The 27970-nt window shown below is 40.9% G+C and overlaps 1 protein-coding gene across 1 annotated transcript in view; it reads left to right on the forward strand.

Moving 5' to 3' along the window:
- The window catches only part of ERN1 (endoplasmic reticulum to nucleus signaling 1), a 56793-nt gene extending 29389 nt beyond the window's left edge, over positions 1-27404 (forward strand). Inside the window, exons 3-22 of the mRNA XM_024192559.2 lie at positions 4689-4722; positions 5646-5718; positions 7288-7360; positions 8849-8971; positions 9633-9734; positions 11796-12057; positions 12383-12461; positions 13884-14046; positions 14758-14876; positions 15351-15542; positions 16334-16538; positions 17529-17619; positions 17967-18156; positions 21498-21597; positions 22198-22397; positions 22964-23111; positions 23664-23791; positions 24219-24342; positions 24951-25018; positions 25401-27404. Coding sequence (XP_024048327.1) covers positions 4689-4722; positions 5646-5718; positions 7288-7360; positions 8849-8971; positions 9633-9734; positions 11796-12057; positions 12383-12461; positions 13884-14046; positions 14758-14876; positions 15351-15542; positions 16334-16538; positions 17529-17619; positions 17967-18156; positions 21498-21597; positions 22198-22397; positions 22964-23111; positions 23664-23791; positions 24219-24342; positions 24951-25018; positions 25401-25607 — 2681 coding nt within the window. The 3' untranslated portion in view covers positions 25608-27404. The remainder of the gene's footprint in view (positions 1-4688; positions 4723-5645; positions 5719-7287; positions 7361-8848; positions 8972-9632; positions 9735-11795; positions 12058-12382; positions 12462-13883; positions 14047-14757; positions 14877-15350; positions 15543-16333; positions 16539-17528; positions 17620-17966; positions 18157-21497; positions 21598-22197; positions 22398-22963; positions 23112-23663; positions 23792-24218; positions 24343-24950; positions 25019-25400) is intronic.
- Positions 27405-27970: the final 566 nt, after the last annotated feature.

Below are 27970 nucleotides of genomic sequence, written 5' to 3' on the forward strand. Positions count from 1 at the left end.
CACACACACACACACACACACACACACACACACACACACACACACACCCTTCTGACCGTTCCTGCAGTTGTTCAGATCAGTTAAAGCCTTTTCTCATACATTAGTTGAAAAACCTGAAGTACTCATCTATATGAAGAAAAAGCACCACATCCTTTCCAGTTCCGTTTAGAAGCAAGGTGTAAAGTAACACATTATGATGGATTTTGGCAGTAAGAAGATGAGAGCAGCCTTTAAATTAAAGGTGACATTTGGAATTAGCTTTGAGTGTATGCTATAGTATGTCAGTAAATAGTGTAATAGAAAAGTTGAAACTTGATTCAGATCTCACTAGTTATACACCATGTTTGTCAATGGGCTTACTTCTCACATTCATATAAATAAGAGACCCTTAGACTAAAAATGTCTGAAAAGTTTAAAGGAAGAGTTGAGGCAAGAAATAGTCACCTAAGAACTTGTCTAGACTAGGGAGTAAGTGATTTTTAAAATGTGTAATGTTGTACTGAGTTTAATAAAAACCCAAAAAATAAATATACCATTTCAAAACCAAAGTGTACAGGTTTATCATCATGAGCGATCACTTGAGGAAGCGATGATCATAGATAGCGCTTTTGGCAGCATTGCTCAAGTACCGTTGCTGAAGATAGACTGACAATATAAATCTTTGAAATTACCAAAGGCAGCTTATGTCTTCCCACATCAGAAATTTCTGTACATAATCAGTTCATCAAGAACTTGCAAAGTCACTTGGTGTGTGCCTCAAGCAGTGCTTGTAACATTTGAATTAAAGTTTGACTTAACAGAAGCATTTGCCATTTACTGCTGATTTATGATGCTCTCGTATCACCAAATAACAATTTTTCCCCCTTCCTGTGAGGTCATTGTGACTATAAATACCTTAGCCTATAGTGGTCCTATCTTTCTCCCTTTAGTCTGTCTCACCCGGATTCTGATGGACACGTATGGTTTCTGATCACTCTTTAATTCACAGGGGTCTTTGGTTTTTTTATTGTTGAGTTGAACCAAACCCTACTTCAGGCATCTCATGCTTTTTCTTTGCTACGCATCTTCAGTGAGGAGATGATTTGGAAATCAGCTTCCCACAGCTCCCATTAGCCAGGAACGGCGAACCGTGGCCACTGGGAGCTGCGAGCGGCCGTACCTGCAGACGCTCAGGTAAACAAAGCGTCTCACGGCCCGCTAGGGGCTTACCCTGAACAAGCTGTGAACCAAGTTTGGGAACCCCTGTATTAGATGGATATTTAAATGGAAAGTTTGCAGATGATAACAAGCTTGGAAGGGTTGCAAGTGCTTTGGAGCATAGGATTAAATGTCAAAATGATCTGGACACACTGGAGAAATGGTCTGAAGTAAATACGATGAAATTCAATAAGTACAAATGCAAAGTACTCCATTTAGGAAGGATCAATCAGTTGCATACATACAAAATAGGAAATGACTGCCTAGGAAGGAGTACTGCAGAAAGGGATCTGGAGGTCATAGTGGACCATAAGCTAAATATGAGTTAACAATGCGACACTGTTGCAAAAAAAGCAAACATCATTCTGGGATGTATTAGCAGGAGTGTTGTAAATAAGACACAAGAAGTAATTCTCCTGCTCTACTCCGCACTGATTAGGTCTCAGCTGGAGTATTGTGTCCAGTTCTGGGCGCCACATTTCAGGAAAGATGTTGATAAATTGGAGAAATTCCAGAGACGAGCAACAAAAATGATTAAAGGTCTTGAAAACATGACCTATGAGGGAAGATTGAAAAAACTGGGTTTGTTCAGACCATTTTCTCCCCTGAACAGATGGAAATGAGTTGTTGCAGTTTGTTCTTCTATGTAGCTGGGTGGAAAAATTATTCTGATTAACCCAACAGGCCTGTGGACATAGTACAACTAGGAATCACTTAGCTGCTCTATTTCAGAGGTCTTTGAAATGTAATTGCTTTTGGGGCTCATTGCTGTGGCACTTGGGCCCACAACAAATCAAATATAGCAGTACATTATATTGTCTAAACCCTATCCCTGTCCTGCCTCGACCAACCATAATTACACCTCTACCTCGATATAACGCGACCCAATATAACACGAATTCGGATATAACGCGGTAAAGCAGTGCTCCGGGGGGGGGGGGCTGCACACTCCGGTGCAAGTTCAATATAACGCGGTTTCACCTATAACGCGGTAAGATTTTTTGGCTCCCGAGGACAGCGTTATATCGGGGTAGAGGTGTACTAGGATAGTTCATCTTTAAGTAAATGATTGATTTCAGTAGGTAGTGTCCTGGTTTCTGCTTTCTATGACATATACAGGCTAGTGCAGTGGTTCTCAAACTATTGTACTGGTGACCCCTTTCACATCACAAGCCTCTGAGTGCGACCCCCCCCCCTTATAAATTAAAAACACTTTTTTATATATTTAACGCCATTATAAATGCTGGAGGCAAAGCGGGGTGTGGGGTGGAGTCTGACAGCTCGTGACCCCCCCATGTAATAACCTCATGACCCCCTGAGGCGTCCCGACCCCCAGTTTGAGAACCCCTGGGCTAGTGTGTAGGGGCATCAACACTTTATTGCCATGGCCTCCCTGGGCGATCTAATCTACAAGTGTAACATTGCTGAACAGCATAACAGAGCCCTGGCTTCACACCCATGAATTGGGTTTCTTCCAGAAGCTTTATGTGCTTTTGAATTAAACTGCTCTGTCTGCTTTAAGAAAGAACCTACTCAGTCATCTTTTAGGATTTAAAAAGCAAACAAAACTCTGGATCCTGTTGCATTTTGAACTCAGCAGCTCTGTGGGGCTGTTTAGTGGAAGGGAAGAAATGGCTGAAGGTGTGGGGGAAGCTCTGCTACTGTTCTTCAGATCTAGCAGTGTGTGCGCTGCAGTACATGGGGAGTGGAGGGACTTCAGGGTGTCCACAGGCACCCTGAATTATGAGTCTGTTGCCCTTATCTTGCATAGCTCTGCTATTACTGTAGTGTATTTGAAATCTCTAGTACATGTGCCAGCTTCCCAATCAAAGTCTCTCATAAGCGAATGTTTGAGCCCTTATTTCCTTCCTCTTGCATCATTTTGTTTGTGTGTGTGTGTGTGTGTGTGGAGAGAGAACTGGTGTAAAAGATAAATAAGAGTTGCTTTTTGCAGTAGCTTGTTTGGTCAACTTTAATCTGTTTTCTCTGTTCATTGAATTATTTTAATTTTTTTATCTTTTGGGAGCAAGAACCTTCTTGTTTATTTTAAAAGCTTTCTTACAGATGAGGGTGAAGGATGCATGCTTTGTGCACACAGTCCTCTTTCAAATGCTGCACACAAGAGTATATGCTGCACACTTGGGTATCTCTGTATGTTGGTACCAGTATTGTCAACCCCAGGCATTCAGACCTCAAGCCCCAAAACAGTATGAAGTTAGCCTAAAAAAATCAGGAGATTAAAAAAACAAAAACAACCTCGACTTTTTTTTTTTTTAATATGCCTACTTGTGAGAGCCTTTAGGAATCATGTTTTCAAGCTTTCCTCTGCATCCAAAAGGTCTAGAAATTCCCTTTTTTAAATGGAAGCTGTAATTGTCATGGAATCACAGGAAATCCGGGATCGGGCTTTAAGAAAAATACTAAATACTGCGAGACTTGCAATAAAATCATGAGAACTGTCAATGCTGAGGGGTGAATAATGGATTTTTCCAGTGAAACTTCCCCAAACATCATTTAAATGCACTTTTCCTTGAGTGTTCAGATGATCCTTTCTGTCACAGACAGATGTGAAGGAAGGTTCTTGGGACACTGTGGGGTTTTTTCAGTGACATTTTAATTTGTTAAATTATTCCATATCCCATATATTTTCCCTGGGAATAGGAAGTTGAAGAGGGTTGTTCTGGTTTAAGTCTTGATCTGCTTCCTGCTTAAATCAGTGGCTGTGTTCCTGTTGATTTCAATGGGAGCAGAACCAGGTCCTCAGTTTACAAGTTGCATCGTAAATTAAGTGTGAAGTTCGCTAAGGAAGTATGCTTGCCTGTCTGCTTAGACACAGAATAGTGAGTGATCATAAAATACATATGAAAGAGGCATTAAGCAGGCCCTTTTGCATTCAGACATTAAGATTTATATTCTCCTCTCTCTAGTCTCCATGACCCATTAACGTTAATGAATGTTACATGTGTTGAAATAAAATTGATCACGGAAGCCTGTCATTGTGGCTGCTTGGGAATTATGATCAGCTTCCTTCTGGGCAGCCAAGGACCAGACACCAAGGAACTTGTTTTAGAAGAAGAGATAGTTTTTGCATGCTAGAAAGGTGCCTTTACATGCCATGTAGTGTGCTTGTGGCCAAGGAAAGATACAGAGATGACTCATGACATGATGTGACACTGCTGCTTCATGTGAATCCCCTCCTGTTGATGGTTTGGGGAGTTACCTATTGAGAGTGGAGGAGTGCGGATAGCACTGAGTACAAAGATAGCTTTATAGGGAGCAAAAGTGCCCTGCTGATGCTTACAGAGGTATACAATAAATTACAAGCCCTGTTTGCATTGTCAGATGTGTGCAATGTTATGATGCTATACATTCCTATTGATGACTCCCTCAAACACCCAACGTGGCTCGCAAAATGGTTAATCCTGGGTTTGGTGTGAGTTCATGACTTTTAATTGCCTATACATTGACTCCTGCATGTTCTGTTTGTGCAGATCCTGTACTCCAGGTGCCAACACACGTGGAAGAGTAAGTCTCTCTTTCTCTGTTTACTTCAGCCCTCTATTGCTTGTTTGATTTTCACTGACATCATGAAGTTTGGTTTTAGTTTAAAATAGGGAACCGTTGAAATACCACAGGTAACCGGACATGGGGTTAAAGATTAAAAACTTTCCCTGTTCGTAGGATTCAAATGAAATGTCCTTCCTTCAGACTTTCTCTCTCCAAAAACCATGCTTGGAGCACATGTCCGGAACACATGCAGGTTGACCATGCCTGTTTCAGGATCACTGACTTGAACAGCCTGGAAAATAGCGTAACCTGCTGGGGAACAGTGTTCAGATTCTAAACATTTAGTTTAAGTACCTTATCTCAGCAGTTCTCAAACTGTGGGTTGGGACCCCAAAGTGGGTCCCGACCCCATTTTAATGGGGTCACCAGAGCTGAAGTCTGAGCCCAACCCCCTTAGGGCTTCAGCACTGGGTGGCGGGGCTCAGGTTACAGGTCCCCTGCCTGGGCCTGAAGTGCTTAGGCTTTGGCCCCCCACACTCAGGGCAGTGGGGCTTGGGCAGGCTTTTTTGTCCCCTGGCTTTTGTGCCGCTTTTGTTTGTATATTTTACTGATGGTTTTATTGCTGCTATATATAAATTAGATTTGAACTATGATCCCTATACTGCAAGGCCTTCTGCATTGTATTCATACTGGACAACCCATCTTCAGTTGGACTAGGAACACTATTGAGAATAGCTTAGGTTTAACAGGCTGTGCCAATTCTGATATTCATTCTCTTTGATGTTCAATTAATAAGTGTTTCGAACAACCAGATATTCTAAAGTCAACAAGCAAATGTCAAATGGTCTTTACCAGGACACACACACTGACCATTGCTGCTTCTCTGTTTGGTGACAAGTGTAATGTGTTCGATTTATTTATAATCACTATTTAACTCCTAGGCCAGCATTTCTTCCAGACCCAAACGATGGCAGTTTATATACACTTGGTGGCAAAAATAATGAAGGCTTAACTGTGAGTATATTTTGGTTTGCTAGTGTCTAATCTGTCTGCACATGCACCCTAATTAGATTGCACGAAGGGTAGGTCCTTAAATTACTTTCCCAACTATCTGCTTTCCTGGCAGCGTTGTAAAGTTCTGCAGGCTGCCCACATTTTGAATCATTTACTGGAAGCAAGTATTTCTTGGGAAGGCCTGACAACATTGGCTAGTGAGCACTGTTCAGTGCCAATTTTAGGATACAAATTCCTGGAATGACAACATTCGAGTTGCGCTGCTTGCTGGGTCAGAGGGTCATCCTGTAGTTTAGGACAGGCAACATTTACAGCCTTCCTTGTGAGCTTCAGAAAACCCCTTTGGCTTGAGGATACCAACAAAAGGCAGACCGCTTTGACCCACCTTTGATATTTTTGTAGTACTTGCTAATGTAATGATGATGATAACACCACTTCTTTAGCACTCTCCAGATATTAAGTAATCCTCACAGCATCCTGGGAGGGAGAGGTATCCAATACAGCACACTCAGTTATGGCCTGAAAAAAATAAAATGTTTAGCAGTCCTATTGAGAAGTCCAACCCATACTAGGATAAATGCGGATTCTGTGCTGTCTTAAATAGCAGGTGCTGTTATAGCACTTAGTAAGCAGGCTAAACTGTGAACCCTTCCAAAATATTTGCATCGAAATAGTCAACCCCGCAGATGTCAGCTGAACACTTGAGTAAAGCAACAGCTTGGTGATGAAACTCAGATAAAATGTTTGGCTTCCCACAAGTTTCTTTTCCTGGCAGCCGCTATGACTTCCTTTTAGAACTTTAACTTTTTTTTATTGTTGAACAGAGAAGTATTTACTGACAGGTTTTTTTCCTAATGCACCCAGATACGTGGCCTTAATTTGTGTATGTATTTTTGGTGCTCTTTGTGGGTAGATCTAGGTAGCGATCAGTCCTGAACATCATGTTTCCTTTCACCTGTTAATCTCCTCAGGTAAAAATATTCTGATTGGATGCATCATTGTAGATGTTCCAAGCTAGATGGAAGTAATTTCACTGTTTAAAGTCCTGGCCTCTCTTGTGTTTGTGCAACACTTCTGTTTGTCACTTTTCTCTTCCTGATGAAGGCCTCTTAAAATCCTGGAAGGTTGTTCACCGAATATGTAGGCGTGATACATGCCCAAGAGCATTATAGAATTTGGCGATCATAATAATTCATTGCCTTTTTAATAACCCGGTTTGTATGAAGATCGCTGAGCTTTGCAAATGCTAATGTTGCACCCCTGCAAGGCAGGTAAATATATGTATACTCGTTAACAGATGGGGCAATTAAAGCACAGTGTTGGGACATGGACAAGGTTGCACAAGTCGGAGGTAGAGTTAGGAATAAAACCCAGGAGTCCTGGCTTCCAGTCTTCTGTTCTATAAATATTTCCTCCTTTTCCTGTTACATTTGTAGTAAAACAGTGAGAAGTCCCCACATGAGCTGTATTGGTTCCCTGTTCCCTTGAACACAACTGGGAAAATCGCACTAATTTCAAAGTGTAAAAATATTATGATTTAATTGAGCTTTTTCATTTTTTTCCCCCTAGAAACTTCCATTTACAATCCCTGAGCTGGTGCAGGCATCACCCTGTCGCAGTTCAGATGGGATTCTGTACATGGGTAAGTTCTAGTTAATCTCTCCATGGGTTAACTGATTTAAAAGATTGCAACATTACCCAACAGCAACTGACAAATACAAACTGCCTAAACCAGACAGATGACTTCTTGCATGAAAATGTCATCTCAGCCTTGGCTGTTAATTATAGCCTTTCGTAATATTTTCTGATAGAGAATCTGTTAAATACAGCACTTACTGACATGTGAAGATAAAAAGTCAACTGCCTTCCCTTAGAAGGAGAATAGCTTCTCAAACCATTGCATTGCCTTAAAAAAAAAAAAGTTACACTTCCACTACAGAAAATGTAATTAACTTTATTCAGACACAAATACATATTTAGCTCAGTTATATGGTATATTTAATCACCTTCTCATGCTTATAAATGTACTTGCCTCAGCCAGCCAAAGGCCCCTGCCTATATTACAACTATAACTGAGTCAGGAAATTGAGTTACAACATGGTTCTAAGTTGTAGTGTAGGCGAGACCTAACTGGGGTACGGTCCTGGACGGTTCAAATCTGAAGCCTGGTTACATGGTCATGGTTAGGTTGAATCTACACTACAGTTTTTAACCATGTTGTAACCAGATCTCCTGATTCATTAATAGTTAGGGGGATTTACGTTATTCTGCCTGGTTGGCATCTTTGGAGATGACACCACATCTGTGAAGACCTGGAAGAAATCTGCACTCTCTCCCTTCCTTCTAGCTCTCCAGTTCAGTTCACATCACAAACCGTTTGGGGGGGAGGGGGGAAGCAGGTTAACTATTTGACACTTCTAACCTAGGCTGCTACAGACTATGGCTCTGATATTTGGGTTATGAGGACTAAAATCCATTATCAGTTTGGAATCATAGAATCATAGGGTTAGACGGGACCGCAGTGGTCATCTAGTTTAACTCTCTGCCAAGATGCAGGATTTGTTATGTCTAAAACATCCAAGACAGATGACTCCAGTCTCCTTTCGAAAACCTTCGGCAAAGGAGCTTCCACAACTTCCCTAGGCAGTCTGTTCCATTGTGCTACTGTTCCTACATGTGTAGAAACTGATAATTCCTTCCCACCATACTGTGCTACAACAAACAGCACCTCAGTCTTCTTCCTCTCCTAGCATAAGGATTTTCAAACCTCAAAACTCTCTTCAGTAACCATTTGCCAATTGGATATTGTGAATGTGATAACCTTATTTTACGTGATAGTGCTTATAAGGATATCATAGAAATGTTGTCACTATGCTTGCCAGTACCTGCTAGGAGTCAGTAACGTTAAATGAGGGGACAACAGTGTTGTTTGGTTTCTAGTTTTGATTATTGTCCGAAATTATTTTGTTTAACAAAAAAACTTCTAAACATTTTCCATGAAAAAAATCCCAAACTATGGGCCCACTAGAGAACTACTTCTCAAATCAAAAAAGCTTTTTCTAAGAGCCTGGATTTTGTATCTGAGTAATTTTCAGACTGAACAGTAATGCAATTTAACTGGTGATTTCAGGAAAGAAGCAAGATATTTGGTATGTGATAGACCTTGTCACTGGGGAGAAACAACAAACCTTAACGTCTTCATTTGCAGAAAGCCTTTGTCCATCAACATCCCTCCTGTATCTTGGGCGAACCGGTAAGACACTTTTAAATTCTTTTAATTCAATGATGTACCATGCTAGCAGCTTGTAGCCCTGGTTGCATCTGAAGCTTTTGGTCTTCATGAATAAATGGGTTGGGGAAATGGAGACAGCAGCTGTCATATTGAAAATACAAATGCTCCGTTCTAAGTGAAGAAGATTAAAATAGACCAAAGACCTATATTTGGGATGTCTCTCTGTAGGCTGTGTTTAGAGATTTGCCATTAGATCTGTAGATTAATCTGTTTTTAAGAATATTTTTTAAAATTATCTTTATTGCAAAAATTCTGTTGCAGAACATATTGCAGCTAATTTTGAAATGGAGGGATTGGTTGTAGATAAAATTAGATAGGAATGCTACAGAAGAAGTCTTGGAGGAAGAAGTACAAAGAGCTGATAATATGGATTGGAGCACTGGCTATTGCTTTTTGTCTTCCGAGCTTCCTTTTGAGCAGTAGATTTCAGTGGAACATAAATTAGTTTTGTCTTTAAGTTCCATGAGGTGTGACTATATCTCTGAGTGCCAGGAAAAACCTAAAAGAAGGCTAAAAACATGAAAAGCAGGATGTGTGTTGTCCTGAGAAGTGTCTGGCATTACAGGTGACTAGTTCTGTTGTCTCAAAGGATTATTTTCACAGAGTGTGTATTTTTTAACAGAATACACTATTACAATGTATGATACCAAAAATAAGGAGCTCCGATGGAATGCCACCTACTTTGATTATGCAGCCACTGTACCTGATGAAGATGTGAAATACAGTAAGAACTTTGATCTTGTCCTTTGCATTTTTTTCACTTTTGCGATAGCTCCAATATCCTGACAATGGGCAGAACCAACCCCTCCCTCCCCCCTGCCTCTGTATCTACACACTGATCTTTTTGAGTTGCTCTGCCCTGCCCCCTTCTGTTCTCTTTCCCCCCCTTCCCCCTCGCCCCCCCCCCCCCCCCCCCCTCCCCCTCCCCCCCCCCCCCCCCCCCCCCCCCCCCCCCCCCCCCGCTCCCCAGGGAAAAACTCAATTCAGCCGCTTAATCCTGGAGTCTTTTCTTCAATCTGAGTGCATTTATGGCAAGCCTTTAACTTGTCCAATCAGGGAAAGGATGGCCCTACTGCTCTGGCACAGATTTCTTATGTGACCTTGGGCAAGTCATGTAATCTCTCAGCGCCTCAGTTTCCATAGCTGTAAAATGGGATAATAATTCCCTGCTACATAAAGAGGTTGAGAAGCTTAAATCATATTTGTAAAGCTTGATGTTTGGCATCATCAGTTGGATATCACTAAAGAAATGCAAAATATTATTAGTGTTGATACTATTGATAATGATTTGCACTTACACCTGATGATCTCAACAAGTGTGATAGTGCAAAATAATATGACTATTAGAGTAGGACAGTAGTTATGTATGAAGAATACAGTGTATCCTCCCCAGAATTACAGTGCCTGCTGTTTGAGCACAGAATTGATGATGATGATAACATTCTTTACAGCTATTGTGTGGAAGGGGAAATTTTGGAAGAGGTAACTATTGAGGCTAAGTTTATTAAAAACAGTGGGGCTTCATGTGGATCAGGAGAATGGCACTGCCTGGTTGTGATCTAGAGAGAATAACTTTAAAACACACTTGAAATTTAAAACTTGTCCTGTGGTATGGAAGAGAGCATCAGGTAAGTGAGTTAGAAATAAAAACAAGAACCTTCCAGTTCTGATTCCTAGTGGGTATTTCTTCACCTTGCAAAACTACTGCACAATGGGAGTGTGCCCCCAAATTACGGTAAATCACAAACTTTACATGGAAACAGTTACCTTCCCGTTCACCTTATTGGGAAATGTCTGCAGCTTTTCAGTGCTGATACTGCTTTTTTTTAAACAAATGTTTGACTCTGGAATAGGCAGCATTAAATCCCAATGTCACGGGGGTTTCCCTGTAAATCTTGAATATTTCAGCCTAATTCCTGAATGTCAGAGTTGCTTCTAATGGAAGTAAACAAAAAGAAATGTGCATGACATGGTTTTGTTCTTTAATTCCCAGTTAAGGTCCCAGTCCTGCAATGGGATGACTTGTTGACTCCAGGGGGGCTGTGTGCAGGTGCTGGGGCCTGCCCTAGCATACTGTGTTGCTGGATTGGGCTGTATGTATTCTGAATCTGGTCATTTTAAATAGAGCACGGAAGAACTTTCAGCCTCCTAGCTGGGAATTCCCAGTTATACAGGAGTGGTGCTATCTTGTAATGTGTGTTTGGAGATACTGTGGTTTATATGATGATTACTCTGTATGTAAAGAAGAGGCAGATCTGCAAGTCCTTAGAAGTGTATGCTGAGGAGCGAAACTAAACAATATATTATTTCTACTGGTGAGAGAGAAGAATGTATTTATGTCAGGATAATTTCGAGAACTCTTGAGCCACACACTAGGGCTAGTCTTTTTCAATATAAAATGAACCAGTCTAAGGGCTTGTCTACACAGAGACAGTGTGAGGCACGCCAACGTGTGAATCTACAGCGCAGTAGCTTGCTATGCACCAACTGGCCATGCAGACCCTGCTACCAAGCACTAAAAGTCTCGTAGTGCACTTTGATGTACACAGCACTATGTCCAAGTGCACTACTAGCGCGCAGTAGCAGGGTCCACACAGCCAGTTAGTGGGCAGTGAATGCACCGTAGAGTCACACTCTGGCTTGCCATGGACTACATCTTCTTGTAGACAAACCCTAACAGATTTTAGTAGCTCATTTAAGGTTCAAGTACTGCTAATGTATGTGTTACTATAGCCATGAATAAGCAGGAGACCCAGATAACCTCTTGTGTATTTGTATGTTTTAGAAATGTCCCACTTTGTATCTAACGGAGACGGGCTGGTGGTGACTGTGGATAGTGAGTCTGGGGATGTGCTGTGGATTCAGAATTATGGTTCCCCGGTGGTAGCTTTTTACATCTGGCAGCGTGAAGGACTACGGAAAGTAATGCACACAAACGTGGGAATAGAAACACTGCGCTACCTGACCTTCATGTCTGGGGAGGTTGGACGCATCACTAAGTGGAAGTATCCTTTCCCGAAGGAAACAGAGACCAAGAGCAAGTTGACGTGAGTATAAATATTAGTATTGTTTTCAGAGTCTGACTTGATGGTGCTTTGCAGTACTCTAATTAAAAATTGTGTTTCTATTCAGTTACTTAATAGAGCTGCTATTCTATAAATTGCAAGATAGTAGAAGGAGAGACTATATAATTGGCGCCTTACTCTTTAACATTTACTGAACATTGTGTTTGTACAGGAATAAATAAATGCTGATGATGCCAGTGATTCAAATTTAAGAGTCTCTAAAACAGTGTCTGACTGAGTTTGTAACTCGGGTGATAAAAGCAGCCATTTTGAACTTTCTTTCTAATTTTTGTTGTTGTTGTTCTAGGCCTACGCTCTATGTAGGAAAATACTCAACAAGCTTGTATGCATCTCCATCAATGGTGCATGAAGGAGTGGCTATTGTGGTAAGTTAGATACTTCAGGACTTTGATACCATGTTTTGAAAAGCCCACTTTCTAGTATTATGTATGGTTCTATGCTGAAAAGTTGAGATCTGACCCTTTACCCTGTCTGTAATGTTGGGGTGTTTAGGCCCATCTCTACTTATCATTTAAGGCTGTTTGTCTTGGCAAAACATTGGAAAAATCACAGCTTTGTCATAGCAAAAAATGCAAGTGTCGGTTTCAGCGGGGAAAAAAATGTTTTTTTCAAATCTACGGAGTGGTTTTTATTTTTAAATCTGCTAAGTACTTAAATTCATTCAAATGAGAAATAGCCATAATACACACAGAATATAGATACAATGAATCTTTGTGAGTTATGGTTATTTAGTGATTCTAGATCTTGTTGTGATAAAGCATAATTAAAATGTTACTTACAGCATTGGAAACTGCTCTTGAAATAAGGTTGGATTGTCAAATTTTCATGGTTTGCTGTGGCTTCCTTGATTTGTAATTTGTTATTTTAAAAGTCTTAGATGCTCAGGAGTCCTCTGTGAACTGCTTTTATTATTTAACTAAGATTATAGTCCTTATGGTTGTGAAGATCCCTTTCCAAATATGAACGGAGAGTAATCAGTGCAGGGCTTCTTACCCACAGTCAGTCTCCTGTACAGCATTCCTATCCTTTATAGCAGGGAAATGTTGAAAAGTGACAGGATATCAATCAAACCATGTAATTTAGGAAAGCATATTATAGCTAGTCAGGAAGTGTCTCTCTGTGGCTGAGCTGGGACGGAAGCCCTCTCACATCTGAACCAGAGCGTGTGAGTTCAAGTTCTGCATCAAGGCTGTTTCTACCACTATTGACAATGTGTTGTGGTTATTGATGTTAAAGTTGCCACCCAGTTCATACTGTTGAAAGCACCAACATTTTGATGAGATGTTAAAGCAAGGTTTTATTTGCTGGCATTGTGGGGAGATAAAGATCCTTTTTCCTGTGGTGTTTTTTTTTTAAAAAAGAGAGGGGGGCAACCCCACCTCCTAAACAAGACTCCTTCTCTCAATAATGCAGGATCTAATGTCTAAGGCTCTGTGAACTATGGCTGAGGGCATAATGGCTCATGTTTACCTGCAGTTACTGCATTGCTGGCATGTAACTTGTTGCTTGCTAGCACTCTCTGACCCTGCGGTACGAGAGGCATGGTATATGAAGTATAAACCCCAAAGTAATGTAGAGCTTCCCACCTGTAATTTAGCAATAAAATATTCGGAGTTAAACATTTACTTAATTCCAAGGGAAAGCTTGTGGTATTTCTAATATGACTTTTGAGTTCTGTCCCATGTCTTTTGTCCGAGTTAGACTGGTAAATTCTCTGAGGCTTTGTAAAGTATTGTGTAGCGATATAGTGCTTTGTTAACTGTAATAATAAATCTCTGTCTTTCTAGCCCCGTGGCAGAGCCATACCTCTGTTAGAGGGCCCCAAAACAGAAGGAGTTACTATTGAAGACAATGGCGAGTGTGTTATCACTCCTAGTACGGATCTAAAATTTTCAGCAGGATTGAAAGAAAAGAAACTCAACTATTGGAGGAACCACTGGCTGTTAATAGGTATCAGGAAGTCAGTAATATTCCACCTGCTCTCTGTTGCACTGTCCTCTGGTGGACAAAAGCAATAATCCAAACAGAGATTATTGTTACCATATACAAAGTATTTTAAATTACATCCAAAACCACTACATTAAAAGATGCAAAGTCAAGCACTCAAAAGTTAGAGGACGCCAGAACTAAGTTTGCCTTACAACCCTAATTTGGCCCCCTTATGCATATGCATTATGATACAATTTTTAATTACATGATCACATCCTATATTTTCCAAAGGCCCCCGTCTCATTCAGTGCACAAGATGGGCAATGCTCACTGAATGGGTCGTTATTCAATATTTATTTTCAACAAGAGACAAAGTCAGGGTCCAAATCTGCAGTCAGAGCCTGAGCACAAGTCCTGCTGGAGTCAGTGGCCATAATCAATACTTGAAGGTTTAGAGCCTTTAAGAGCAAGAGCATTGCTTCACTTCAAAGGGCATGTAACAGTTTTCAGATATATACCCAAATCTTCCAAGCTTTGGGTCATTCCACAGGGACAGCGCTCTGGTGTTAAGGTACATATCGGAGAGCCTCATTTTATTCTAAACTGTCATACTGTAACGGCCTCAAGCCATTTTATTAATGCTGAGTATTGCTGCTTGGCAGAGATGCCAAAATCAAGCATGTTTGCCCTAAAAAGGAACACTTCTTGTAACAAATGTTGTTTTATTTAAAGGGCACCATGAAACACCATTATCAGCCCCTACAAAGATCCTGGAGAAATTTCCAAGCAGTTTGCCTAAACGGCATGAAAATGTGATTCCAGCTGACTCTGATAAAGCCAGTTTTGAGGAGGTTTGTGAATAACCTGATCGTATTACTGAATAACTGAAGAAGCCACTGGAAAATTACAGGGGGAGGGAAATGAAAATTTTGGGAGAACTTGGACTCTATAGGAAAAAGTGTAGGGAATTTTCCCAAGTTCTTTGTGGAAGTGCAGCACAGTACCCTCCCATGGGGTGTCATTGGCATTATTCTGTGTTATAGAACTCTTGATATCAGACTTAAGGCTGAGTCCTGCTTTTCCTTCCACATGCAAATCTCCCATTGACTTCAGTGGAAATAGTCCATTGAATAAATGAACTGCAGGGTCCTCAGAATATTGACCAATTTTGCTGTGAGCCACCATTACATCCAAGAGAGTCTTGCACATCATTAAGCTTTTAAGAAATGGTCCCTCATTGAAATGTACGTTATATATGCTAGTACAGCTGCAAAATACATTATCCATTGAGACTTTGAACTGATGGAGTCTTCTGTGTTTCCTAGGTTATTGGTATAGTTGAAGGTTCCTCAAAAGAATTGCCTCCTACCGTTCCAAAGGACATTGACGAGAAGCCCAGTCAGCCTGTACCTCGGCCAGAGGCTCCCGTAGATTCCATGCTGAAAGACATGGCCACAATCATCCTGAGCACTTTTTTGTTTGTTGGCTGGGTAGCATTCGTCATCACCTGTCCAATGGTAATGCTGATTGAGCTTGGTATTCTAGTGAATTCTGAGAAAGGGCTGTAATGTTTGGCAGCCTAGCCTGGTAAAGATGATGCAGGAGCTGGAGAGGAAAAGAGTTACGACTTCATAAAAGAAGGGCAATTCTGCTTTCTTCATTAGCTATCAGTAGTAACGGTTATCACTTTGATAACTCACAGGTGTGCAATCTGATAACTAAGGCTACTGCATGTTTGATGTGGCAGTGATTTCTGTGACACCACACCATTACACTCAAGACTTTTCCTATTCCACCTGCAACTCTCCCATGGATTTTTTCCCATTCAGTTATTTTGTGTGTGTGTTGCTTTTTTTTTTTTTTTTTGGTCATGATCCGAAGACCATTGAATTTACCAAAAGATCTCTCCCCCCCCCTCCCCCCAAATCCACTTCACTGGGCTTTGGATCAGGCCCTGTATCCTGTTACTGTTTAATGATAGCTATTCAGTCTAAAGATGCTTTTCTAAGGGAAAATAAACTTCAGGCTAATGGCATTTTTTGCTATAACAAACAACCAGCCTGAATTATCAACCGTGCTTTAAAAATGTATAACAAGATAGAGAACAGTTTGGGTGATAGAGACTCTTTAATTGCCCTACCAGAAATAAGTTAGGAGTCTGGCAATGAGAAGTTTTTCACTCAGAGGATAGTAGAATCTGCCCTTTCTGGATGCTGAGTCATGGACGTGCTTTCTCGTCAGCATGTCTATTGAGGTTTTTATTCCTTCATTGGTGTGGTGTTAAGACCATCTCTCCTTCCTCCTGAAGAGTACGCAGCAACAGCAACTGCCCTTCAGTGCCCCCAGCGATCTCCCCCCAGAGGCAGACTTTTTGGACACCTCCTATGTGCGGACGGAGAGTTCAGACACCAGCACACCCAACGTGTCTCCCAAAGCATCAAACCACTCAGCGTATTCCAACCTCTCTGGCTCTGACATTGGGAGATGTCTCTCCACTGAGCAGGAAGAGGGAGGTAACGTTAATCTAACTTCTTTCATAGTGTGTCCCAATAAGAATTAAAATCAGAAAGTTCATAACATTTCCCCCAATGCCAAAGGTAACAAAGTACAACAAGAGGTGGGGGGGACGACAAAAGTAGGATATTGACAATATTTCATAGATTAAGACCTGAAGGAACCATTGATTTGTGACCTCCTGTTGTATAACACAGGCCAGAGAACTTCCCTCCCCTTTGATTCCTGCAGCAAGCCCATGACTTCTGGTTGAGCTAGAACATCTCCTAGAAAGACATCCGGTCTTGAATCCTGATTTTGGGGATTCATGTGCACCATTGGGTGTATTCTCTCCATCCCTATTCTTGAGCTCTTCTAGTGAGAGGCGACTTTTCAAATTCTTTTTTCAATGCTGACCACAAGTTTTTGTCATTTTAGGCTTAATCCTACTACTGACTTCACTAGAAGGTTTGCCTGGGTCAGGAGTGCAGTATTGAGCTGCCCATGGGCCATGTGCTCATTGGCATATTTGAAATGGGTTCGCGGCCTCAGTCCAGACCCTAATACAAAAAAAATTGTTGTATTGGCAGTAATTGAAGCCAAGAATTGAGTGGACCATGGAAACTGGACTCCCCTTCCCTCTGCATGTTGTCTCTGGTCCCTCCAGGGAAGTAAGTTCCACCCCCAGGGCAGCACAGTGCCTGCACTGAACCCACTCTCCAGCTCTGTCAGTTCGGCACCTTCCCCCAACACTACATTCACATAAGCATTTTAAAAACTGGAAAGAGCTTCTTGTCTCCTAAAAGCTGCTTGTCTCATGTATGTCCCCAGCCACGGCTTTTTGTGTTGTAAGAGCCAAAATTCCAAAGGGCTCCTTAGTTCTCAGTGTTGTGCATTTAAACTTGAAAGAGAAGGTTTTACATACCGACTCCATATGGAAATGCAACTGCAAAGTGCTGACTTTTAAAATCTGCCTTAAATTAATCCTTTCGCTGCTTGCTTTTGTTCAGATGAGGACACACGCATAGTAATGGTCGGCAAGATTTCATTTAGCCCGAAAGACGTACTGGGACATGGAGCTGAAGGAACAATTGTTTACAGGTACAAGACAATATATGCATTTGATTTTAGAGCCCAATTAATGCCCCACTATTTTTTTGAATATTTTTAAAAAAATGCTTATGGTCTAATATGAATGGAAACGTTATCATGGAACTTTTAAAAGTAAGCGGGGGTGTGTGTGTGTGTGTCACTTCTCTGCAGTGTCCCTTCACTAACAAAAATCCAGGGTTATGTTGTCATTTGTAAATGTTTGTTTGAAATGAAAGCATTGAACCTTGTCCAATACTGAAGAAGTGCTGTGTGAAGTGTGTTCCATGTAACCCACCTATCTCAGTGCACAGAGTGACTCAAAGAGGTTTCTTTGCTGTATGGTTCACTGTCTACAGAGGGACATTTGATAACAGAGATGTGGCGGTGAAAAGAATTCTCCCTGAATGCTTCAGCTTTGCTGACCGCGAGGTGCAGCTGCTGCGTGAGTCGGACGAGCACCCCAACGTGATCCGCTATTTCTGCACTGAGAGGGACAGGCAGTTTCAGTACATTGCCATAGAGCTCTGTGCTGCCACCTTACAGGAGGTAACAGGTCACTTACAAACCTCAAAGATTGCTAACGCAAAGAGCTTTGGCTGCCGGGTAAATGCAGAGAGAAAACACAGGCTGTGAAAGGCTTCTCAATGGCAGACTCTTAACTCTGCCTTGAGTCTGCAGTTCAGGCACTTGTCATATGCAGACAACGTTTCTGATGTTACCCAAATTACCATCTGTAATTGGTTATTTACTTTTACAATGTAGTCGTTTGCTGTATGTGTAGTTAAGAGGCTTTCCTCCTCATATCATCATCATCCCTTCAGTGTTATCACAGTCCAGGGTGAATCTAAGACAGTCCAATTTACTGTAATACTCTGGTATCACAGAAGCAAAGGATACAGCCTCACGGGCTATACACAATTGCTGTTTTCCTTCTATCTTGTAATCAGCAACTGTAATAAAGAGAAAGGGTATGGCATCAGTGTCACAGAGCCTGCCAATGCCCTGGTGGTAAAACAGAACAAGAAAACGTTTTCTTACCCTTCCTCCTCCCTGGCTTTCTGCTGCCCAGACAACATTCCTTTCCCCCCTTTGCTGTGTGTTCCTGCCATTTGGCTTCCCAGCCCTCCCCAGGTCTCTGATATAAGAGAAGGGACTATTGAACCTTCTATATGTGTTCTTGAAAAAGGCTCCTCCTCGGTCACTCTGTATCTCCCACCATGCGTAAGGCATCTGCTGCCCTCACTAGGAGCCTCTCTAAAATATTGCTTCTTAAGGCCTTAGCTTGTCCTGAGAGCCGCCTTTTAAAGAAGCACAGCAGCATGAGTGTGCAGGTGGCGCATGTGCTAAGCAAAGCTTTGTGGGGGGAAGTGAGGCAGGGGCTTTGCTTACCCTGGTGTGAGTAAGGTGCTGGACACCTTGGCCTACCTACTTTCAGCCTCCACTGGGCAGTGCTAATGAGCAGCATTTACTCAGAGTTAAATTCCTGTTGAAAGGTTTCTCTGAGCTAGGATAAAACATAATTATTTTTATGTTCCTTTAAAAACCAGGCCATCTAGGGAAACTGACGAGTAAAAGCCCCACCTATCTTGGGCTCTCACTGTGGAAATAAGGGAGATTTAATACTGAGTGGTAGAGTAGAAAGCTAATGCTGTGCCAGTTTTTAAAAATAGTAAATGGGATGGCTTGATAATTATAGGCCTGTCAGCCTGACATTGATCCCAGGCAAGATAATGGAGCTCCTGATATTGGACTCAATTAATAAAGAATTAAAAGATGATGATGTAATTAATGCAAATCAACATGGGCTTAGGGAAAATAGGTCCTGTCAAACTAACTTGATTTATTTTATTTTTTTGATGAAATTACAAGTATGGTTGATAAAGGTAATAGTGTAAGCATTTGACTTGGGTGCTTAGGATCACAGGTACCCACACCACATTGTGATTAAAAAACTAGAACAATATAAAATTAATTTAGCACACATTAAATGGATTAAAAATTGGCTAACAAATAGATCTCAACATGTAATAGAAAATTATCTTCGAGTGGATGTTTTTTTCAGTCAACTCTTGCAGGGATATGTCCTTGGCCCTATGCTATTTAACATTTTTATCAATGACCTAGAAGAAAACATAAGACATCACTAATAAAGTTTGCAGATGACACAAAAATTGGGGGATTGGTAAATAATGAAGAGGAGATGTCACTGATTCAGAGCAATCTGGGTCACTTGGTAAATTAGGTGCAAGCAAACAATATGCGTTTTAATATGGATAAACGTAAATGTATACACCAAGGAATAAAGAATGTAGCCATACTTAGAATGGGGGACTTCATCATGCGAAGCAGTGATTCTGGAAAAGATTTGGGGGTCCTGGCTGAACAAGAGTTCCCAGTATAACGCTAGGTCAAAAGAGCTAATGCCATCCGGGAATACATAAAAAGGGGAATCTCAAGTAGGAACAGACAAGTTATTTTACCATTATATTTGCCATTAGTGTAACTGCTGCTGGAAAACTGCATCCAATACTGTTGTCCACAATTCAAGAATGAGGTTGATAAATTAGAGAGGGTTTGAAGAAGAGCCACAAGAATGATTAAAGGATTAGAAAACATGCTGTATAGTTTTCAGAGTAGCAGCCGTGTTAGTCTGTATCCGCAAAAAGAACAGGAGTACTTGTGGCACCTTAGAGACTAACAAATTTATTTGAGCATAAGCTTTCGTGGGCTACATCTGATGCATCTGATGAAGTGGGTTCTAGCCCACGAAAGCTTATGCTCAAATAAATTTGTTAGTCTCTAAGGTGCCACAAGTACTCCTGTTCTTTATGCCGTATAGTGATAGACTCAAAGAGCTTGATCCATTTAGCTTAACAAAGAGAAGATTAAAGGGTGAGCTGGTAAGTATCCATATGGGGAACAGATATTTCAGATTGGTCTTTTAATTTAGCAGAGAAGATATAAAACGATCCAATGGCTTGAAGTTGAAGCCAGACAAATTCAGACTGGAAATACACTATACATTTTAATGGTGAGAGTAATTAGCCAGTGGAACAATTTACCAAGGGTCATGTGGGATTCTCCATCATTGACCATTTTAAATCATGATTGTCGAAAAGATCCGCTCCAGGAATAATTTTGGGGAAGTTGTGTGGCCTGTGCTACACAGGTCAGACTAGAAGATCACAATGGTCCCTTCAGACCTCTATGAATATGTACAAATAGCTGGGTTTTTGCTTTGGTGCCCAGACTGGGGGAGTTGAGTGAAACCTGAAACAAAAAGTTTCATTTAATTTTAGGGGGGGGGGGGGTAACCTTTTTAAAAATAAAATTGCAGTAAAATTCTAAATGGGCATTTTGAATTGAAAAATCAAAACGTTATGTTTTGAAAATGTCGAAACTCAAACACTGGTTTTTTTTCTGAATTATTTTTTCGCGTGGGGGTGGAGTTCGACCCAAACCAGCAAATTTGACTCAAAGACACACAAAGTTTGAACCTGAATCTGCATTTCTGGCAAAAATAAATAAATGTTAGGCTGAAAAAAATCACTCTGCTGATCTACTGAGCAGTCTATTGCCCTTTGCTTTTATTTGGGATCCCCTTGTAAATAAAAGTCCTTCATCTGAAAAGCATGCTGGAGCGGCCCAGCCCATGGGCTTTCTGTGCGACAGACTTGTAGAATTTTAGTACAGTCTGATGTCTTAAAGTTCCCCTTTGTCTGTGGGATAGGCTCTTGTAAGTGCATAACCAGCCCTCATTAGACTGGGTAGAATTTACCTCTGTTGAGGGAGCTTTTCAGTGGCCTGGGATCTATGTAGAGACCAGTGTATAAGGAACGTGCTGGGGTTTTAGGCTTACTTTCTGTTTTCCCTTATATAATGTATAGTATGTGGAGCAGAAGGACTTCAGTCGCCATGGCTTACAGCCCATTACCCTACTGCAACAGACGACATCTGGTCTTACTTATCTACACTCTCTCAATATTGGTAAGAAGGCCCTTTGTTTTGATTTCAGGTGACTGTATGTTTTATTGGTTAAGAAGCAAAATAAGCTGGCCTGGTGCAGGGAGCTGTGGCAGCCATGTAGTTTGTTGCTGGGTGGCTGCGAGAAGTGAAGACCAGTCATTCTTTTTCTTTCCTTTTTTAAATAACAATACCATTCTATGATGCCCATTCACGGAGTGGCCAGGAGATCTGGCTTCCGTTCCCAGCTCTTCCACAGACTTGTATGTGACACAGCCCCTTTATCTCTCAGTTTCTCCTATCTGTAAAATGAGGATAATACTTCCCTGCTATATTAGTATTTGCTTTGAGCTTCTCAGCTGCTGTAGAAGTAGAATATAACGAATGATGGCTCTGGAATACCTGGGGGGGTGATGGCTCTAACAAGAGCTTGCAAGATTTGAAGGAAATGGAGTAGGATAGGCATCCCACATGAACAGGCAACGGGTTCATTGAACTTAAGCCTATGGATCCCTGAACATTAACAAAAACTGCTTCAGCAATGTGAAAGGATTTCATTCCAAATAAATAAAACAATTAAAAATGCTCTTGGTGCTTGTATTAATTACTTGGTGTTTGTATTAGTCCACAGGGATTTGAAACCTCATAATATCCTAATTTCAATGCCCAATGCCCATGGCAAGGTCAAAGCCATGATTTCAGACTTCGGCCTGTGTAAGAAGCTGGCAGTGGGCAGGCACAGTTTTAGCCGTCAGTCTGGGGTGCCAGGCACTGAAGGGTGGATCGCTCCAGAGATGCTGAGTGAAGATTGCAAAGAGAACCCTGTAAGTCAATCATAATTGTTCTTGTTCCAAGGGTTAGGGAAGTTCCATGGAGTGGGATTGGCAAGTGTCACGTTGTTGCAATCAGACCTTTACGTCCACAGTTCATTGCCTCTTCATTCAAGCTGGTTTAGAACTAAAATGTCTGTGGACTAATTTTCAGAGGTTGTGAACACAACTAGCTCTCGTTGAGGGCTGAATTTCTGATCAGTGTGGCTGTTACTGTATTATCCTGTACCATATTTTGTAGTCATAGTGAAATCAAAGTGATCACCCAAGGGGCCACCAAAAATCAGTTACTTACTCATGGTGGCCTTTAGTGATAGAACAGAATTGTACTAGAAACGTGGAGATACTTTAAGTGGTCACTTAAGACTGGAGATGTTCTTGGAGGTGGGCTTTAGTGCAGGATTTGCCATGTTCTAATTACTTTTGAATATTGCGGAGAGAAGTGTGATTATAGAAACTTTTGCTGTTCCCTCAGATGCACAACTGACTTGTGAAGTTGAGCCCAAGTATTGAATAAACTATATTGTAATGTTGCTTATAAACCATATGTTCATTTGCAGACATACACGGTGGACATCTTTTCGGCTGGCTGTCTCTTCTATTATGTTGTATCTGAAGGCAGCCATCCCTTTGGCAAATCCCTGCAGCGGCAAGCCAACATTCTACTGGGTGTTTACAGTCTGGACTCCTTAAATCCAGAGACGCATGGTAAGCAGGTGCATGTTTTCCTACTCTGTTAAATGTAAAGCACTGCACAGTTTATTCTGTGGGGCTCAATAGCGCCCAGAACACCAGTGGAAATGGTCTGAGACCTATGAATCACCATGCCCCCAAAGTTGCAAATGTGAAGTACAAGCACTTGAAGTAATTATATGGGAAGCTCCTTTTAAAAAGTTAGAAGCCCTTAAAACTATTGACTTTACTGTCCAAAAGCATATGAAATTCCGGGTGATTGCAAAGTTTTGAGCCCTCTGAGCTTTACTGTGATAGTTTTAAGAGGAATTTCATGTATATCCGGGATGTTCAAAAGATTGAACTGACCTTTGCTCTTAGCTGTATTGGTTCAACCGCAATGACTTTCTGATGGGTTGCAGAGAGTATAAATCAGGGCAGGATTTGGCCTGTTTTTTGTAGGCTGAGCATCCAACTGGAAATTCTAGATCTCTGACAAACTCGAAGGAGTCGTGATGGCTTCTTAAAGACTGAGAACAACTTTAACTGTTTCAGACAGTCTGGGAATAATCACCCTTTTTCTCTTAGATGACATAGTTGCTCGTGACTTAATAGAGCAGATGATAAACATGGATCCTCAGAAACGTCCATCTGCCAGCTGTGTGCTGAAGCACCCGTTCTTCTGGGATCTAGAAAGACAGCTCCAGTTTTTTCAGGTCTGTCTTGTCAATTTTTTATTTTGTCCAGGATTAAACATTCTCCGTATGTTTTTAAAATCGTATACATTAAAACTTCAAGTTTAAAATCTTTGAGATAGTTGCATGCAGAATCAGCAGTTGATGAACGTACAGTGTAAGGAACAAAGAAGTGAGGTTGTATACTTAGTCAGTGCATGTAAGGAAATGCTCAGCCCTTTGGAGGGTTTCAATCCAGTGAGCATGTTGGGTTTTCTGTGTTGAAAGAACTCTGGCAGATAGCTCCTGACTACCAATCCAATTACATTGTACTGTCCGCAAGCAGCTGTTTTTCAGGACACCCTTTAATCTGGCAGAGGGTGGCAATTTGTAATTGGGGGGAGGGGAGTGGGTAGGAGAGTTGGAAGTAAAAATACAGCATTTGAAGTAACTTGAACGTTTCTTACAGGATGTGAGTGACCGAATAGAAAAAGAATCTCCAGATGGTCCAATAGTCAAGCAGTTAGAGAGAGGAGGGAGAGAGGTGGTAAAAATGGACTGGAGAGAGCACATCACGGTTCCCCTTCAGACAGGTAACTGAGATTATATTCCATAATAATGTAAGGGAATTACAGGCTATTATCCCTAACCTGCATGTACAGGAAGGCAGCAATACCATTGTCTCTCAAATTTGTTACATGAGATCTTGGCCTGCAACTGAAGCACTGAATTGTTCTAAATTAAAAAGTACATATAGGTACACCTGTGCGCGCATATATATATATAATCCTATTTTAGAGCTGAGTGACTTAAAACAAGCATGAAAACACAAAAACCAAGAGTGTAGCAATTTCAGGCCTATTTTCCATTGTTTATTTACCAGGCTTTAGTGGTATTTACATTTTACTTTTTAAGAGCAGAGATAATACAGTTCAAAAATCATATGGGCCACACATGCATCAAACTGTTTAATATTCTGCATTGTCAGTATGCCTCCTGCACTGATTTTTTTCCTTTAGTGTTTGAAAAAGGTTGTAATACATCAAATCCTGATTTACCTGGGCAGAACAGTACAAACAGGTCTTTCATGTGTTTTGGCTGCAAGTATGGGAGATAGCAACAGATCAGCTCCCTGGAGGACTTTGTACACATCAGTTCATTTAAAAACAACCAAACAAACACAGCCTATTTGCTTTTGCAGATCTTCGAAAATTCAGATCCTATAAAGGGGGCTCAGTACGGGATCTTCTACGGGCGATGAGAAATAAGGTAAAGGGGTGTGTGTGAACCAGCATCAAACCACCTTAGAATCTGTACCACGTTAAACTTTAGCCACCCAGACCTGTCATATTCTCCATGCCTATTTAGAAGTATAAACAGCATTTAAAATAACTTGAATGTTAAGCATTCTGTTTCCACTAATATGTTATGGTTTCCACCTAAACCATCTTTTTATTGGCTTATCTTAGGTGGTGGTCCACTTTACTACCAACAATCCACCACTATAAAATGACACTTGTCATTTAGTAAGGCTTCTTCGGCCACTAAACTGCTTCTTGTTCGTGAGCATCTCTTTAGTATGTTGCATAGAGGAAAAAAGTGACTACCCTATAAAGAATGCTTGTCTGTATTTTTTTTTTCCCCCCCCTAGAAACATCATTACAGAGAACTGCCCCTGGAAGTGCAGGAGACGCTGGGCTCTATCCCAGACTATTTTGTATGTTACTTCACATCTCGTTTCCCTCGCCTTCTCCTTCACACCTACCACGCAATGCAAATCTGTAGTGGGGAAAGACTCTTTCAGCATTACTATAGTCAGGACTCTGCAGAGCAAAGACTTCCAGGAGATACCATTTGAGAGGGTGGGGATGGAGTTCCCTTCTCTGTGATGAACATTCCAAGCATAGGGCTGTGAAATTGGCCTACCTTTAGCAGGGACTAGTGGGATCATCAGAGAGTAAAATGTCTCTTTGAAGAAACCAAGCTTCCAAACGTGCCTTATATTGTGTCTGCGCTGGAGCAGGAAAAGTACAGTAGGAGCACAAGGAATGAGTGCTAACTTCAGAAAAGCATTGAACCAAGCTGGTGGAGTTATCCTAAGGCAGCTTTTAAGAAAGAAAATGAAAATGGAGTGCAAATAGTTGTGTGTAAACATCATTCTGCTGTTGAACATACTTGCATTGTACTTGATTTTATCATTCATATATTTTACTGCACAGAATCAAACACAGTGACTGAAACCATATCGTTACTAGGCATTAGGATCTGGAAAAGGAGCCTTTTAGTTGTAGCAAACCATCCAAACCTGCTATTGCACTACTGCCATATTCTGCATTTGAAACAGTGTCTTAGATACAATACAGTGATTGTAAAGGGAATAATCTAAAAATATCCAAAACCTGTAAAGAGAATGTAATTTCTAATTAGTGCAACCCTGGAATATTAGTCTGCAATTCTTGTGTAGATACAATGCCATCCTATCGATTACCGATTGGAAAAATCGGTCAGTTTTATTTACTTCACAAATGCAAGACTCCATGCCATGGTGTTTTGAGAGATCAGCCAAATGTTCATAGAAAGGAAATGGCCGTATTTGGCTTAGATCACAGTATTAAGAACTGAGCTATGCCATAATTTGGAGAAGCATATTCAGATGTCCGTTTCTAGATCCTTTGTAGGAAAGGAGGCCAGTTGGTGTGTTGAACACAGCAACTGTCTGGCTGGAATTGTTCCTTGCTTTCTTCTTAAGAAGGTCTTCGGTTACTGAGCCAGAAGCAATGTGACCCGGTAGGGGGGAAGGGATCGAAATATGAATTGCTCTAAAGAACAGTGAAATTATGGACCACATTTTTAATTGGTGAACGAAAGTAGTAATAAGCAATGGAACCTGAGTTCCTGTATGTCTGGATTGATAATGATGTCCAAGGTGAAGCTTGTATACATTTTCTTTACATTTGAAAGGATGCAGTATTCCTTTTCAGTGGCCCTAAAGCTGTGACAAGCATTAAGTGTGTGAACAGCATTAAGAAATGCTGGGTTCTAATGTAATACATGTGTATTATTCTTTTACAATATATTTATTTAACATATTTATATTTATTTAATTTTTACTACAAAGTGGTATCAAATTTAAATGGTACAAGTATAAAGCATGCCAAATCTTTTTAAAAAAAACAAAACCCTTCTAGTGTTTTCTGTTAACCACTTTTTAATAACTGGAAGAGGAAAAGCTATACTGCATCTTTCAATGAAACTAATTTGTCTGTTTTTGTTAATGGGTAAATCATGTGGACAGGGAAGCTTTTAATTTGTCTGACTGTGCCATTGTGTCGTAAACTAGTAAATTATTGACGGTTACTTGTGTGATTGGGCATTGCTATGGGGTGTGTGTTTTTTCTTTTTCTAATGCAGTCACCTTTCTGAAGCTTACATTTTTGGGAGTTTCCTAGTTTTACATTGTATGAAACCAGATATCAAGGTAAGATGCCAAATTGTGCAAGTTACATGTTTTTAAAAGCTTGAAAAAATGGTAGTTTTACCTAAGATGATTCAAAGCCTATTTCATATTTTTATACCTCTAATGTACAGTTCTTTTATAATTCTACTAAATAATGACTTGTACTCAATAATAAATACAAATAGGTTTAGAAACTGAGGCGTGTTCCGCTTTTTTAGTGAAAATGGCTGTTCACCAGTAGGAGTCTGGGAAGATGGGTAGGACTAGAAAGTAAGCTGTGCACTCTCTGCTGCTGTTTTCATGGAAATAGCATGGCTTTCGGGGGGGAGGGGGGGTAAGTGTGAAAACCTGTGTTAAAGGTAACCAAGCAAAAAGGGTAAGGTGGAAGGTTTTGCCTTTTTTTTTTTTTTTTAAACTCCTCCTGAGCAAGGCATCAGGTTTCTGAGATAGATACAGGGGCTGGGTAAGTATGTTCCTATTTACTCCTAAATAAAGAGCTAAAGGTAATCCCTGCTTGTGCAGTACTGTTAAGAGTTTTTATGCTGCAACCACTAGGCCAATAAACATTTTCACTTCATACATCTGATGAAGTGGGTTCTAGCCCATGAAAGCTTATGCTCAAATAAATTTGTTAGTCTCTAAGGTGCCACAAGTACTCCTGTTCTTTAAACATTTGAGTGAGTCTGACATTCCATCCACCAGAGGGCAGTGGAGACATGCACAGAGAGCATAGGTTTCAGTGGTAGCCGGGTTAACGAGGAGTC

This window comes from Terrapene carolina, unplaced genomic scaffold (assembly GCF_002925995.2).
Source record: "Terrapene carolina triunguis isolate 2854851 unplaced genomic scaffold, T_m_triunguis-2.0 Scaffold192, whole genome shotgun sequence".
Lineage (NCBI taxonomy): Eukaryota > Metazoa > Chordata > Testudines > Emydidae > Terrapene > Terrapene triunguis.